This window comes from Protopterus annectens, chromosome 10.part0 (genome assembly GCF_019279795.1).
Source record: "Protopterus annectens isolate FY-2018-M chromosome 10.part0, PAN1.0, whole genome shotgun sequence".
Classification (NCBI taxonomy): domain Eukaryota; kingdom Metazoa; phylum Chordata; order Ceratodontiformes; family Protopteridae; genus Protopterus; species Protopterus annectens.
This window is the reverse complement of record NC_056744.1, coordinates 1062299730-1062315164: the sequence shown is the minus strand read 5'-3', so window position 1 is coordinate 1062315164 and position 15435 is coordinate 1062299730. Positions and strand designations below refer to the sequence as shown.

The 15435-nt window shown below is 39.5% G+C and overlaps 1 protein-coding gene across 1 annotated transcript in view; it reads right to left on the bottom strand.

The window, feature by feature from the left end:
• The window catches only part of LOC122813475 (prostaglandin E2 receptor EP3 subtype-like), a 775486-nt gene extending 762816 nt beyond the window's left edge, over positions 1 to 12670 (bottom strand). The window contains exon 1 of the mRNA XM_044085810.1: positions 11657 to 12670. Coding sequence (XP_043941745.1) covers positions 11657 to 12505 — 849 coding nt within the window. The 5' untranslated portion in view covers positions 12506 to 12670. The remainder of the gene's footprint in view (positions 1 to 11656) is intronic.
• Between the last annotated feature and the right edge of the window lie 2765 nt (positions 12671 to 15435).

Here is a 15435-nt window from a genome sequence, read left to right as displayed (position 1 = left end):
CTGCTGAATGTAAGGATTGCTCTGTTTGTAAACATTTTGGTAAAAATGCTGCTTTTATTATAAATGGGTTTGAGGTTAAACCACCTAAGAATAAAAATTGTTATCAAAGTGCTGTAGTGTATGCTGTTAGAAATTCTGGCAATATCTATTACATATATCAGACCATGAGACTTATACATAAACGTATTCAGGAACATATTACAGATCTTAAATATACATCTAGTGTTAATCCTGTTGCAGTTCATTTTTTTAGAGCAACATAATGGTAATACCGAATTAACTTTTTTATTATGTATTATCATAAGAATCAAAATAGGGGACGCCACCTCAAGCAGGAGACCTCTAATGATTTGGGAAGTCTAGGGATCAGTCTTGGGGCCTCTGTTGTTTGGGATATACTTTTCTGAGATCAGAACCAGTGGCCTATGGCTGACCAAGTTTGCTGATGACTGCAAGTTGGGTGCTGTCATCAATTCCCCTAGTGATGTGGACAACATCCAAGTGGGTCTCACCCAAACAAATGACTGGTACTAGAAACATGACCTCAAACAGAAAGCCAAAAATGCATCATCATCCCCTTTGGGGAGAGAGACATCCACACAAATTATCACATTAATAATAAAGTCCTAAGCACACAATTAGTTGTGAGGGACTTGGGCACCCAGATTAATAACAAACTGACTTTTGATCACCATATTGCTCCCATTGTATGGAAAGATTTCTACATGGCCCTCCTCATAAGTAAGGGTATCTCATCCAGGAACAAAGTGGCCCTAACATCCCTGTATTCTTCCCTTATAAGGCCCATTATTGAGTACAATGCCCCTTTTGGTATGTACCTTACAAAGCATATGCAGCAGCTGGAGAGACCACAGAGGTTCCTCACCAGAAGAATCCATGACCTAAAACATCTGCCCTACACAGATAGGCTAAAGGATCTCTCCCTCTACTCAGTCTCCTACAAACTCTTCAGAGGTGACCTCTGTCTGGCATACAAAGCCATCTCAGATCCCGCCTTAATGGGACTACTGCATATCCACAAGTCAAGCTCCAGTCAAGTAACCCGCACTCGCAACCTCAACCTGGTCTGTGACATCAACAGGACTTGTTGCTGGGACAGATTTGTGTCCCAGAGACTCCCCCTTTTGTGGAGTAGACTCCCTCTCCACATCAAGCAGAGTACCTCATTAACCCTTTTTAAGCATAACCTGGATAACTGAATGGAGAAAAGAAAATACACCCCTGGGATTCTACCTGTGTCCCTGCTGGACAGTGGCATTGGGTGCTGACTTGTTGGAACATGGGCTAAATTCTTGGCTAGGCTTCTAAGGACCTTAAGGCCAGTAGCCTAGTAACTTCCTGTGATCCCATGATCCTATGATCAAGATTTATTTCTTAACATATCTGAGATTCGTCTGAAAATAAGAGGCAAGGTACATTTTCTCAAATAATACTCTTACTCCTGAATGTCTTAATAATTAATTATTAATGAAGTATTTAGCTTAAGAGCTCTCTGGAATTGTATAATTAAGGATGTAATTGATGTCTATTGATTAATTTGCAGTGCTTCCCATTGATTTTGTGTTTCCTTTAACTCTTTTACAAACAGAAGAATGCGTATGTATTTTAGAACCTTGAAAGGCAGTGTGCTGTAGTACAATCTCTTTGTATTTAAATAAAAATTGATAGAGGCTGTCAATGTGTGTAATATTATGAATATTCCCTAAAGTGCACTAAGGCACAGACTATCATAACATGAATTGGGAGAAGCCACCAGACACACTCTAAAGTGCTGTAATGGCACCAACCACAGTACAGGGATCGGGGATGGGGAGACACTGGGCAAGAGGGAATAACTTTTAAAGTAACACAATGGCACTAAACATAGTACAAAGACTGGAGGGTAGGGAGCACAACTGGACACTAGGGAATACATTTTAATGTGTCATTGATGCCATCATGCTGCAAATGGTAGCATGGGGGTTGGTGGGGCCCTAGACATCAGGGATAAAACAAAGTGCTGTAATGGCACAGACATCATAAGACTGATGAGGAGTGGGAATAACTACTAGACCACCATGGATGACTCTTTAAGTGCTGGTTGGCATCGATATAGTAATGGGGATCAGGGGTGGGTGATACACTAGACCACCAGACCCTAACACATCCGTGTTGTAATGGTTATAAAGTATTAAAGGGTAGGGGAACCATGGGAGAGTAGATAGTGCAGAAACAAGTAAAGGGACTGTGGTGTGTGTGTGTGTGTGTGTGTGGGTGTGAGTGTGTGTGTGTGTGTGTGTGTGTGTGTGTGTGTGTGTGTGTGTGTGTGTGTGTGTGTGTGTGTGTGTGTGTGTGAGAGTGTGTGTGTGTGTGTGTGTGTGTGTGTGTGTGTGTGTGTGTGTGTGTGTGTGTGTGTGTGTGTGTGTGTGTGTGTGTGTGTGTGTGTGTGTGTGTGTGTGTGTGTGTGTGTGTGTGTGTGTGTGTCTGTGCGTGTGTGTGTGTGTGTGTGTGTGTGTGTGTGTGTGTGTGTGTGTGTGTGTGTGTGTGTGTGTGTCTGTGCATGTGTGCGCGTGCGTGTGTGTGACTGGAAGATGCAACTGCTTACATGAGCATCAGATTATTACCACAAATTGCATGTGGAAGTAGCAACTGCAATTCAAGAAACATATAAATTAGCCAATAATGAGGTCTTCATTATAACTATCATATTTCTGAATTGCAAATGGGCATGTCACAGTGGAAGGAACTTTCTAGCATGAGCTTTAATAAATCCTTGAGTAACTGTTAGCCATATTTATTGAGAAGAAATTATCGAATAAATAACAATAAAAGAAAGACAAGTAAAACAAAAAGGATTTGTTGGGATTGCCACTAACTTTTAAGACAATATTTGTCTCTAGATATTCTACTGTCTAAGGTGATGTATAATTCAAAGTAATTGTCATACTTTTTGAAAGCAGACTACCTTTGGTTGCTTGAACTGAGTCCATGATACAGAGTAACCTATGGAAACATGTAGGAGATAAGTTTCAAAGAAAGATGACCCAAAATAAAAAACAAAATGAGGCTAAAGGCCATCTCTGGCTGCTGCTTTGTTTGTATGTACTATGACAACATTTTGTAACAGCCAGTAATAGCTTTCAAATGGATACATGGTCAAACATCAAGTCCACATTATTGGAAACCATTTCCACTGGAAAAACAGTCAAGATTCCACATCATTAATTATAATAAAAAGCAGGAATAACAAGCAAGCCCTTCTGTACCCCCCACAGTCCTGTATCTCTAAATATACAAAAGCACATGCTATTGAAATTCCTGTTCTGCGATCTCACTCTGTTAGTCATTTTTGACAAAACTCATGACTCAGAAAAAATAATTTCAAAATTCCCATTTTATCACATCAGGACTCAAAAAAGATCATAGAACTATTAACAAATTAATCAGTTTGGTCTCTACACTTGTGCACCATAAAATGTGCAGTTTATTCGGCATTACTAAGTCATGAATGCAGCACAGTAGTAAAGGTAAGTCTATTTTATTGGATACTGGCAGCTAAATTTTGCAAATGTGGGTTAGGATTAAGTTTTACCATGACAAAGCATTTTGTTATTATCAAATAAAGATATTCTTTGTAAGGGAAGACTAGAACCCTTAAAGTCCCCCAACTTCCATTCAGTACCCTCACAATAAAGCGTTATTTTGTGGTAACCCCCTTACAAAATTCAAAAGCATGCAGCATAACAAGAAAATAACTGGACTCTATGTAGTTTAAGTACAAATAAATGCATGCCCATCAAAATAAAGTGTGACCTAGTACTCCAGCTAGCCAGAATAATGAAATAGATTTTCAGACAGGTTAGTAATGCCATATATTTAAAGTTAAGTAAGCCAAATTATATGTCTTTTTTGTACCCCGGGCATATACTTGTACTCACTTTCTATGGATTCTTTCATTCCTTTAAACTGTCCACTGAAGTAGAAAGTAAGAGCGACAGTGTTGACTATACAGTCATAATCTATGGCTGAGTGGGGTACCTTTTTACATAAACTCTCTTAGTGAAGCCTGTGAGTTCCCTGCCAAGGCAAGCCCTGCAGTCTTAGAATGTGCAGCATGCACTTTGCGATGCTGAACCCCCAGCTACAATGCTACATATGGTTTGGCAGACTGAGGAACTCAGCTATTGACTAATTAGCTGCTGCTACCATCTGGCCTCCACTAGGTGGCGCACATACAGCAGATCTTATTTCCCACATTGATGGCTGAGCCAACCTCTGCCATTTAGTACCAGTCCTGCAGACAGCTTCTGTGGCACCTTCAGGTTCAGTGGTCATTGATATCATAGTAAAGGCTCCATCACTCTCTCTTCTCCCTCTTTCTTTCTCGCTCTCTCTCTCCCAAAAGCCAGTAAGTTATTCTGAATGTGAATAAACTGGGATCACCAACAAACCACTTAATAGGATACCAGTTAGTCAAAAAAGTCTTTGTTTCAGTCTTCAGGTGTTCTGTAACAGTGAAAAACTGTATAACCATGACTCATGGAATGATCTGGAAGGTTTAGAAGCAAAGTACTTTACAACATCAGCTGCCTCTGTAGTATGCAAAACACCCTTACAGTTTAATGGCTGCAAAACAAGCCTCCTACACACACACACACACACACACACACACACACACACACACACACACACACACACACATTGTGGCCAATTAACTCTAGATTTGATAAACCAGAGAAACAATGCTGAAGACATAATGAACATTAAGAATGGTGCCAGAAGTATGCCAAGCAAAAATGAGAAACAAGCATACAGTTGAAAGAAATGTTAGTAAAGATGGACAATGCCTTCACCAGGAGTCTTTAGACTAAAAATAAAATGTGGATATTCAGCTAGATAAAAATATTTCTGTAGGACAAGTAAATGCTCTGTCTCACGTAATGAGTTTCTCAACAGTGTTTTGTAGGCCACACAATCTAAACAATAAAAAAGTCAACAAAATGCAACTATGATATTGCCTATTTCCTTTAAGCACCCATATAATGACTCAGACTTCAAAGTGAAATACCATGTGCAAGTCAAGCTTTTCTGGCAGTGGCCTACATGTAATAACTCATTCTCCAACGGGAAACATTTCAAGCAGGTTTACAAATTATTTTATTAAAATAAACCAACATTACAATTTCAAATGTACAAAAAGCATTGTAGAGTATATGATACAGAATGAGAAGCACTGTAATTAGATATCTGAATGTTTGGGAATTTTTTTAAACAAGAAACATTTTATTGAATTATCCCTTAAGACATAGACAATCATACATTTATACAAATGAAAACTAATACTGGCATATTTTCAATTGCAAACATTATACATCACTTATAATCTATTGATTGTCAATTAAACACTATATAGCCTCCCTTAAATCTCATTCCTCCTCCAAAACTGTATTCTACATGTATTGTTCCCACAATTCCCATTTTTCCTGTGTAATTTTCCCTACTCTTTTCTAAAGATCCCACTTCTACTTCTTTTATCCTTGTTGCTATATTCAGTATTTCTAGTACAGTTGGTTGAGACTTTATTCCCACGTTCTAGTGATTGCTTTAAAAAAAGGCATTTCTTTTGTTACACCAATTTGCTCACCCAGTATTTCTTACAGAGTAGTCTGCAGGGACTTTTTAAAGTCTACCAACTCATTACACTACCAAAAACATGTTCCCAGTTATCTCTTTCTTCACCATCACACCTCCAACATTTGTGATCTACCTGAAGAAAAATTATTTGAAGACTTCTTGGAGTATAAAAATATCTGTGCTAACACTTCCAAGCAAAAATCCTAAATCATCTAGAGTTTGTTCTATATTTGTGAGTCATACATATATCCTCCCATTGTTTCTTTGTGAATTGCTTATCCAGTTTCTCTTCTCAATCCTTTCTAACCTCTTCTGATTTATTTCTATAGTTATTGTGCATTATTTTATATGCCCTCCTAATTATCCCTTTTTAACAGCAGTTTCTGTTCTGTATTCTTAAAAATCTCTACCAATGCTAGTCTTTTACTTAGCATTCCCCTATTTTTTTCTCTTTACCTATACTCTGACATCAATCCTTGATAGGGAAAGCAATCTCTAGCCTGCAGTCTAAATGAATTTTTGGCCTCTTCCCATCCTGTTACCTTTCCCTGTATAATTATTTGCTGTCAGTACATTGGTTCATTTGCCACTTTTCTCCAGTAAATTCCAGCCCCTTCATGCCTATTATCTGTTGAGCTGCTTCCACGAGCTTATAAGGAAACCATGCCTCTGTCTAAGATGAAATACACAGTGGTGCATAACTTGATACACTTAGTTTTTTTCTGTTTCCTACTGGAACTAATGCTTCCCTATTTTTCCAACTATAGCAGAAGCTATCCCACATAAATAAGTAAAACTGATTAGCTATAGAACACTAATGCATACCAAAAATGGCATACTCAGCCATGTATCAAAGCAGCACAGTTAGAAATGTAAGATGTACTTAGCAAATATTAACCGCAAGATATATGATATGCAGTAATCACAGTCTTTAGCTGTATTTTAATAAACTCTGCTCAAATACAAAAAGCAACCAACGTAATTTGTGAACGTATGATTTTAGGGAATGCTGCTTGTCCAGTTGATAATGGAGCAGCAGCTTTATCGCTAGAAGCTACTTTCAGCTAACAATTGCTGTTGCACTCAATCCATTGTTGTGAACCAGTGAAGATGGCATATATAATTTAAAGAAGTGTGGGGTCTCCTCCAACATGTGAGGTGCAGGGGGCTTGCCCAGCAAAGATGTCTTTTTTCTGCTGTTATAATCATGAACCTTATAATTTAACAAAGGTGGATGTTTAGATAAAAATGCCTGTGTCATACCTTAGAAAAGTATTGTACTAGGGGTGGTTTCTTCATAAAAACATGCAGAAATAAATGCAAAGATCTATATATGTGCACAGGTATGCATTATGTTACTGTCACCCTGGGATTTAGATTTTAATGTTTCCAAAAGTGTATCCAAATCAGTTCTGTGGCAAAATTCTAGAACTCTGCATTTTTCCCAACGATGGTATATCCTAGTGTACATTTAGTACCCTGCTCAGGCATGAAGCTATGCCTACATAATCCACAACAGCAGAGTATTACTGAACAATATTTATGGGTTTTTACCCATAATCAGTCAGAGGTATCAAAGAAGTCCTCTTTGACTTTAACAACTACACAAAAGTATGAAAAAAGTTATCCCCTCCAACACACACGAATACAATATCATAATTTTCCTTTCCTTATTCTCAGCCCTATTAAATTACTGTTTTGAAACATGGTTGTTAGTCACCTACACACATCTGTAGGGTTGACTTAGCTAGCTCCTTACTAGTACGGCAATTTTTGAGGTGGGGGATCCCTGTCTTCAAAGACAAAATCATCTTTAGGTGCTACAATCTTAGGTAAGGCAGAATAGTGACAGACTGTGCTGTAGAGCTTAAAAGTCACCAGCCATGTCAGTATAGGCTACTGAGACTAAATCCATACCTTCCCACACACCAGCAAGCCAAGCAGAATATGTTATATAGGTGTCCACATAAACTTTTTATATGCCTCCAAGACTCCCTGTTACATTGTAGACTGAAGGATTAGTACTGTGTCTGTCATTTGTAGCATGCATGCCCACAACAGCTTTGTATATACCTCAGAGATCCCTTATTATTTAATAAATTGTCTCATCATCACTGTATATGTCATATGCAGCATGGGTACTCACAGAAGGCTTGCTTATTCCACCATGACTCACTGTTATGTCATTAACTGCAACGTTATTACTACATATGTCATATGTAGCATGGGTACCCATACAAGCTGCACATATGCCTTCAAGACTCCCTCTTACATCATAAACTATAGCATTACCACTCTATGTTATTTGCAGCGTGGGTGACTTCACCATTTTTTTTTCAAATACCGCCAAGACTCCCTGTTACATCACTGACTATAGCATTTTCATTGTGTATTTCATATGTATTATGGGGGTCCACACAAACTGTGTATGTGCCTCCAAGACTCCCTGTCAAATCATAAAATGTGATTTGGCATAGTGGTATGTTGCTCTGATTGTAGAGTACAGGGTCCTGGGTTTGAGACTTGCCAGTGAAATGCACGGTGGTAACACATTTACCTATAACAAAACATGCTGGAGAGATAGGTTCCTGACCAAGAGACTCCCCATACCCTGGAATAGACTGCCCATACATGTCAAGCAGAGTGCCTCCTTGGCCCTCTTCAGAAGGAACCTTGACAATTGGATGTGAGATAGGAAATTCACCCCAGGGATCATGTCAGTCACCCTGCCAGACAGGGGTCCAGGGAAGTAAATATTGTGGGAAGAAATATCCAGGGAATTGTTATGGCTAGGCTTGTATGGGCCCTAGGGTCGATAGCCTAGTACCAGCCTATGAACCTATGAACATGGACACCATGTATGTCGTGTAGCTTGGGTTCTCACACAAGCTTTGCATATGCCTTCAAGGCTTCTTCTTACATCATAAACTGTAGCATTATTACTGTATGTCATTTATAGCATGGGCGACCCCAAAAGTTTTTCCATATACCTCCAAGGTCTCCCTGTTATGTCATAAGCTCTATTAACACTGTACATGTCATATGCATCATGGGTGCCCACCATACCTCTCAACCTCTTAGCGAACGATGGGAGGACAAAGGCCCAAAAATAGGAACATATTTTAAGTATTGCTTTTATAAACTTAGAAAGTTGCTAGAGTAACAGGACTTGCTTTCACATATATTTTCTGAAGGATTTGAAGTCTGAAACTCAAATGTATGTCATTATTTATTGACTTCTGTCATCTGACCATTGCCAGAAAACCACAAATTTTATGAGAAATAGACCAAAAATATAAGCCAAAAATCTGGACATTTTATGAAAATCTGGACAGCTGAAAAGTATGGTGCCCACACAACCTTTGTATAGTCCTCCAAGTTTCCTTGTTACTTCATAAACTGCAGCACTTTCAGTGTGTATGTCATATGTGAAATGAACCCCAGACAATTAACAATCCTCCTATACATCATTCAGGTTAGGATAGGGGTTCACCCAGGATGCTTAGTGCTCTACATAATGACCAGACTCCTTTGATCCTGAAGGATGGTCATTATTTCTGAAGACAAGAAGGATAATGTTAACTCCTTATGTATATTTTTGTTGCAGATGTCACTGCACTAGCAATGCAGACAAATGACAGTTAATAACTGCACTGTCAGAGCTAAACAGAAAACCTCACCATGAATGTCAAAATCTCCTGTAATACAAGAAATCTAAAGGTTTATCTCTGACTAAAATAAAGAAGAAAATGAAAATTTTCAACATTTTACAAGATGTATAGAATTAAGTTTGAGGATTAATTGAAGTCTGGCCGTTTGCTTACAGAACGCTTTCTAATCACCAACAGGTGACCAACAACTGCAAGGGGGGGGGGGCATGAATGCTCAAAGCATGATATTAAGCGCGCTTTCTTTGTGTAAATGACCAAATAAACCGTCCATGGGATGTGCATAAAATGTTTTCATATAATTTATCTTTATAAAGTACATTTTCCCAGAAACAAGTATGTGTAATTTTGGAAAATTCATATAACCTCTCAAAAGTACACTCTTCCAGTCGCAGTGTGTGTAATTCTGTACACTATTTGCTTTGTTTATGTTTACCTGTCAGTCACACACTTGTTATTAACGTCGTCTTTAAATTTCCTATTTGCGTGACTTATGCGCCACTATTTCAGACAAAAGGAGTATAAACTTGAAAACAGACGTAATTTTCACACATGCTGATAAATAACAGCTCAGTATTCTAATGCAGGCGATCGCATTAGACACTATTGCATGTCATCTTTGAAAGATGGTTAATAAAAGATAAGACTGCAATTATTGTTCCATCAGTTTGTGCTATAATAAACTACAAAACAGAGTTATACACGGGACTCGGGGGTAATGTTAACTATGACTTCCTAGTTACTGTGCTCCAATGAAAGATACCCGCAGACATTACTTATTAATTATTATTATTATTGTTATTATTATTTGTTTTATCCCTGATTTCTGGGCATAATAGAGCTTAACAAAGCTGTGTCTTCATAGCACCAGCAAGTCGCCAGTATGGGTGGCATAACCACACTCGTCCTAGAAGCCTCTAAGATGGAGTAAGTGAGGGCAGATGGTCTGCAGAGGGAGTCTACCGAAACTGCATCACAGCAGCTGCTTGGCCCCTGGCACACAGCTGCTAGATGGCGCCCGTAGTAGACAAGGTAGACACAGGATTTCTTGCATCTTTGAAGTAAGAGCAAAGCAGGTCGTACAGCGACTTGTGGTGTCAAGCACAGGGTGCAATGTTTTCAGAAGTCGTGCACTGGGATTAAAACTAATTTTCTCAAGAAAAATGACAGCAGTGACCAAGACACACCTGTTTTATACTCTTATGTGTTCTTCTGTTCAATTACCTGAACAAGGAGTAAGTCACTGTTTTTGTCGTCAAGTAAGTACGCTTGCAAGTCTTTTGAGAAGATTGAGGAAATGGGCTCCGGAAATAAAACTATAACGCTTAAGTATATTCGTTTTGTAGATACGAGCGCAACATGCTGAATGTCTCTTCATGTAGTTTTATAGGGCATATGTTGTTTCAGCAGCAAAACCTCTTTAAAGAATACTCGGGTGACTAAGTTACGTTTGGATCGCGCCTGTTTGGATGTAGTAGTGTTCCGGCTTTCCATGTGTAACATACTTCTTTGGAGAGGCATAATTTAATTACTGCTCTTATAAATATAGAAACTTGCTAGAATAACACGATGTGCATTAGTGTGCATTTTCTGAAGGACATAAAGTCTGAAACGCAAATGTCTGTCATCACTTATTGATTTCAAACCTCAATGATTGGACAGGAAATCACGAATTTTATGAGGAACACAACAAAACAAAAATACCCCCAAAATCTAGACAGTTGATATGTATGGACTGTGTGTGCGTGTTGGGGGGGGGGGGGGTACGATGTTATCTCATCAGTCTAGATATGTTTGTGGTATTTGCTAATCTGCTGTCATCCACTCCAAACTTAAATTTTATAGTAATTTTAGTGAAAACTGGCATGGGTCATCTGCTTGGAAACATTTGTAACTTAATCCATGTCTTGGTCCTACAGGGCTGCAAGAGGATCAGAGGGTTGCAGACTTTCCCGTCATTGCACTGTAAGGATGTGAAGTACATTTTTGTAGCCGTGCTTATTAATTTCACTTAGTGATTTACTGGCTATTGTTTCCTTAGTGATGCTGTGGCTGTCGAACTATATTTAATGTATCCAAGTCCAAATGAACTGCCGTATTGCTATAAAGCTAATGTTATTACTGACAATCATTATTTTACCCTTTATTTTTGACAACTCATATCCAGTAATCCACTAATATATTTGGCTTGCTCACAGAATCCCGTCTTGTACAATTCTGACATTCAGAGCATATGTGAAGTTTTTAATATTTAATTGGTGGGGTCAATATATATATATTTTTTGCAAACCTGTTATAACATACAAGCCACTTTTCGTAATACAGCATTGTTACCTGGTGCAGTATTGACTTACCAGCAAAGGTGACCAACAAGCAAACAGAACGCACATGATGCCCATCAGCTGGATCATAGTCTCAACAGTGATGCGTTCCCATTGTCTGCTTGTTTGAGAAGCAGATGTTCGAGTCTTGCACCGAGTCACTAGACCCTTGATGGTAGCTAAGTTACACCCAAAAGTTACGATCAAGGAGCAAGTCCCCAGTCCTGCGAACGTGAGGGCAAATATGGTGTTCCCACTGATAGGTGCATCCCCTGTGCTGATGAAGCACCAGGTCCCGGGCCACTGCAAGGTGTATTTGCCAGCCCCTGCTATAGGCAGCATGGCAAATAATATGACACAGCCCCAGATGAAAAGTACAACTGCCTTAGTTAATCGAGCTGTCATATGGTTCGAGTACCAGTGAGGAGCACGAATAGCAAGGGTTCTTTCAACCGCCATGGCGTTAGCTAAAAACAAGGGACAGAGCCCAAATATTGTCATACATAAACCAAAGAAGGCACACAGATGTCCAGAAGGGTCGACAAGACGCCATTGTCTTTTAGACAGATATACAGAGATTACTATGGGACTGGTTAAAAGCTGCCCAGTCATATCAGTCAGTGCTAAGGAACCAATAAAAATCAGAAATGAGCGTTTTCTTTTGTTGTCCTTTCTGTGGTAGGACTTGTACACAAGGAGTAAAGCAAGAGCGTTTCCAACCATTCCAGTGACCATCATGGTCACCGGGAAAGCCACTGACACGCTACGGCATTTTTCATCTTCGGTGAGGTTACCGTTTTCTTGAGCCAGGCCGGGCAATCTGGGGAGCCACATTGAAGAAGAATTCATTGCTGACTCTTCACACCTTGAATGGGACATCATTGTGGAATGTAGACAAAACTGGGCTAAGGGCCAGCGTGTTTATCCATATCCTTGGTGAGCCAGTTTGCAGGCTAATGTATGACTTAAGCGCAGCCTTGTGCTTGGTAGAATACAACATTTATACACATGTATACACTCGTATATTAAGTGGGAGGCGTGTGCACAAAGCTGGTGAGGGATACTGTAGTAGGTGATCGATGCTAATTCAATCACTTCCTAGAACTGGCTCTGTTCCAGAGTTCCAGAGGTGTGCTGTCGAAGATAGCTAACCAGTCCAACTAGGATAATTGATTGCCACGAGCAGCATATATAATGCACTAGTGTCTGTCAAACTCGCCAAGTCGTCCTCTCTGCAGCATAAAAGAATGATACTATGCTCAGATCTCAACCTGCTTATATAAACTAATGCAACTGCAAGCTATTCTTTTGTGTCTTCTTACTATTCTTTAGACCTACCATTTGCATTTGCACAACCTGAATAAAAGAATATTTTTAAGAGTTCCAACTTATCTTTTCAAGCATGTTTCATCTACAGTTCAGAAATAAGTATGACCGCACGGGATGGAAACTACAACAATGCCCACTTGCGTAGACCAGTGTTGGTAAAAAAGATGTGTAATATAGTGCAAGTCTAATTAATTCCCTGAACACTTAAAAAGTTTATTCTGGAAATACATTTTTCGGGAGGTATTTTAAAGACTCACATAGCACAGCAACAAGTAATTATTTCCTAGATCCATAAAGTATATATGCTAAACCGCACGAAGAAGGAAGGTATGGTTTCACTTGGTGTGCGTGAGACAAGGTCGGATAACTTAAAAAGACAAAGCACAGGCATATCTCTCAATGTTTTTCTAATAAAAAGTATGACAGACTGTGTGGCCAGAAGGCAATATGTGTAGCACACAATTACAAATAGACGCGCTCCACTAGTGCAAAACACAAAACAATCAACTGTACTCACATGTAATATTTGTGGAGTACTTAAACAGCAGGGCAAATCATTAGGCATTGATGATTTAGTTTCTGAGGGCTATAAATGATTCACATCATAAGGTTGGATTTGTCGTTTAAGAGGAAAGGGCAACTTCGCTGTGGTACATTACCTCTTTGGGAGAACCGTTCCTCGTTTTGAGTCTTAAAAATGTCTTTTTTTTTTCGCAGTTCCACAAAGGAAAAGTATGTCACACATTCAGTGTTTTTAACTGGCATCCGTGATAAAATTTAACGGTGCCGAGTTGCCAGCCCAACCTTCAACGAAGGCACGCTTATTCACGCTCGCATCTATCTGCATGCCTGTAACATCACTCAGCAGCAGGGAGGGCATGCAAACTCCGCACAGAAGGCGCTCCTGCCGAGAATCGAACGGGAGAGCCTCTTGCGGTGAGGCGACAACGCTAACCACTGTACCACCGCAGTTTCACCCGTGATAAATAATACCGATACATAATTATTCGTTAAAAGAACTTATAACAAAAACACCCATTTTAACCATGATCCGAGCTTCCTGGTTGACGTTGTTACTAAGCGGGCAGTAAGTGTTCCACATTTTTGTCATTTGTTCCACGTTGTGACTGCCACTGTTCCACGTTTTGGGCAACATTTTGCAGGTTGGTAGATGGCTGATAGCTATGACTTTATGCGCCTGACAACACTGTAGGCTACTGGGGAGAGGAGGGAGGCAGTTGATGGGAAGTGCTAGGGGTAAAGAGCAGGTGAGGAAGACCAGAAGTGTAAGTTTTCACACACGAGTTTTTTTTTTTTTTTTTAACCTGGCATCACAGAAAATCTAGTTCTATGTTGTGAAGCCTGTGCCCTGGCCCAGCAATCAAGGAGCCTAAGTCCTCACCACTAACACAAAAGAGGGCATCTCATATAAGAGGAAATGATAACAAATACACACAGTAAAGTGCAATTTCCCTTAAGAGCACACAGAGATCAGAGTCAGTCCAGTGCTGGTCGCCCCCTTGCTCCCCAAGTCCCCAATAAGACTCCCCACTGGCACAGCTATAGGGTCCAGATGTCAGCCTAGATGGCAAGCTGACCCCCAGTACACTCTCTGTCCAACTAGTGCTTTGTGTCCCTGCCCAAGTAGCTGACACAATCACACACACACATATATACACACACACACACACACACACACACACACACACACTTTGAGATAAGTACTTATACAACTTCACAGACACTACTGGGAAAGGCTGACACAGATTCTCCATCTGTGCTCCTATACCCAGACTCTACGGTAATAATTCCTACCACCATCAGCTAATAATTATCAGCTACTCAAAGGCTCTTAAAAGGGTGCCCAATTATTACTGTGCATTATTATTATGCAATAGTAGTGTCACTTAAGCAATCAAGGCTTATTGGAAGGGCTTATTACAGGATCACTTATAAGCATGCAATGTATTCTAGAGCTCAATTTATCTTTACATAAATCAGCCACAATTAAAAGGTTTTAAAATATTTAATAATAAATAATTAAAACCACAAGACAATACTACTACACCACAGTGCTATTCAAGAGTTCAGCGATCACACAGAAACTTAAAATAATTCAGTAGTACAGTTCTGACATAACAGAAAAACACTTAGTCTAATCTTTATAGTCCTAGCTATTTCTAAAAGAAAACACACTTCTAAGATAACTTACTTAAGAGCATTGACAGTGCTGAGTTAGATGTCCAAGATTAAAATACTTAATAATCTCTGGTTCTCACTGATTAAATTGAAACTGCAGTTCTGCTAAACATTACATCATCTTTTACACCTTCCTGGTTCCCAGGCCACACAGAAACTGCATTTAGATTCTTTTACACTTAGAGCAATAAAGGACATACCACGTGTAAATTCTGGTCATTAACTTTAGCCTTAAAACAACAGGCAGGAAGCCTTCATCTAGCCGGACCAGAGCCGAATTGTAA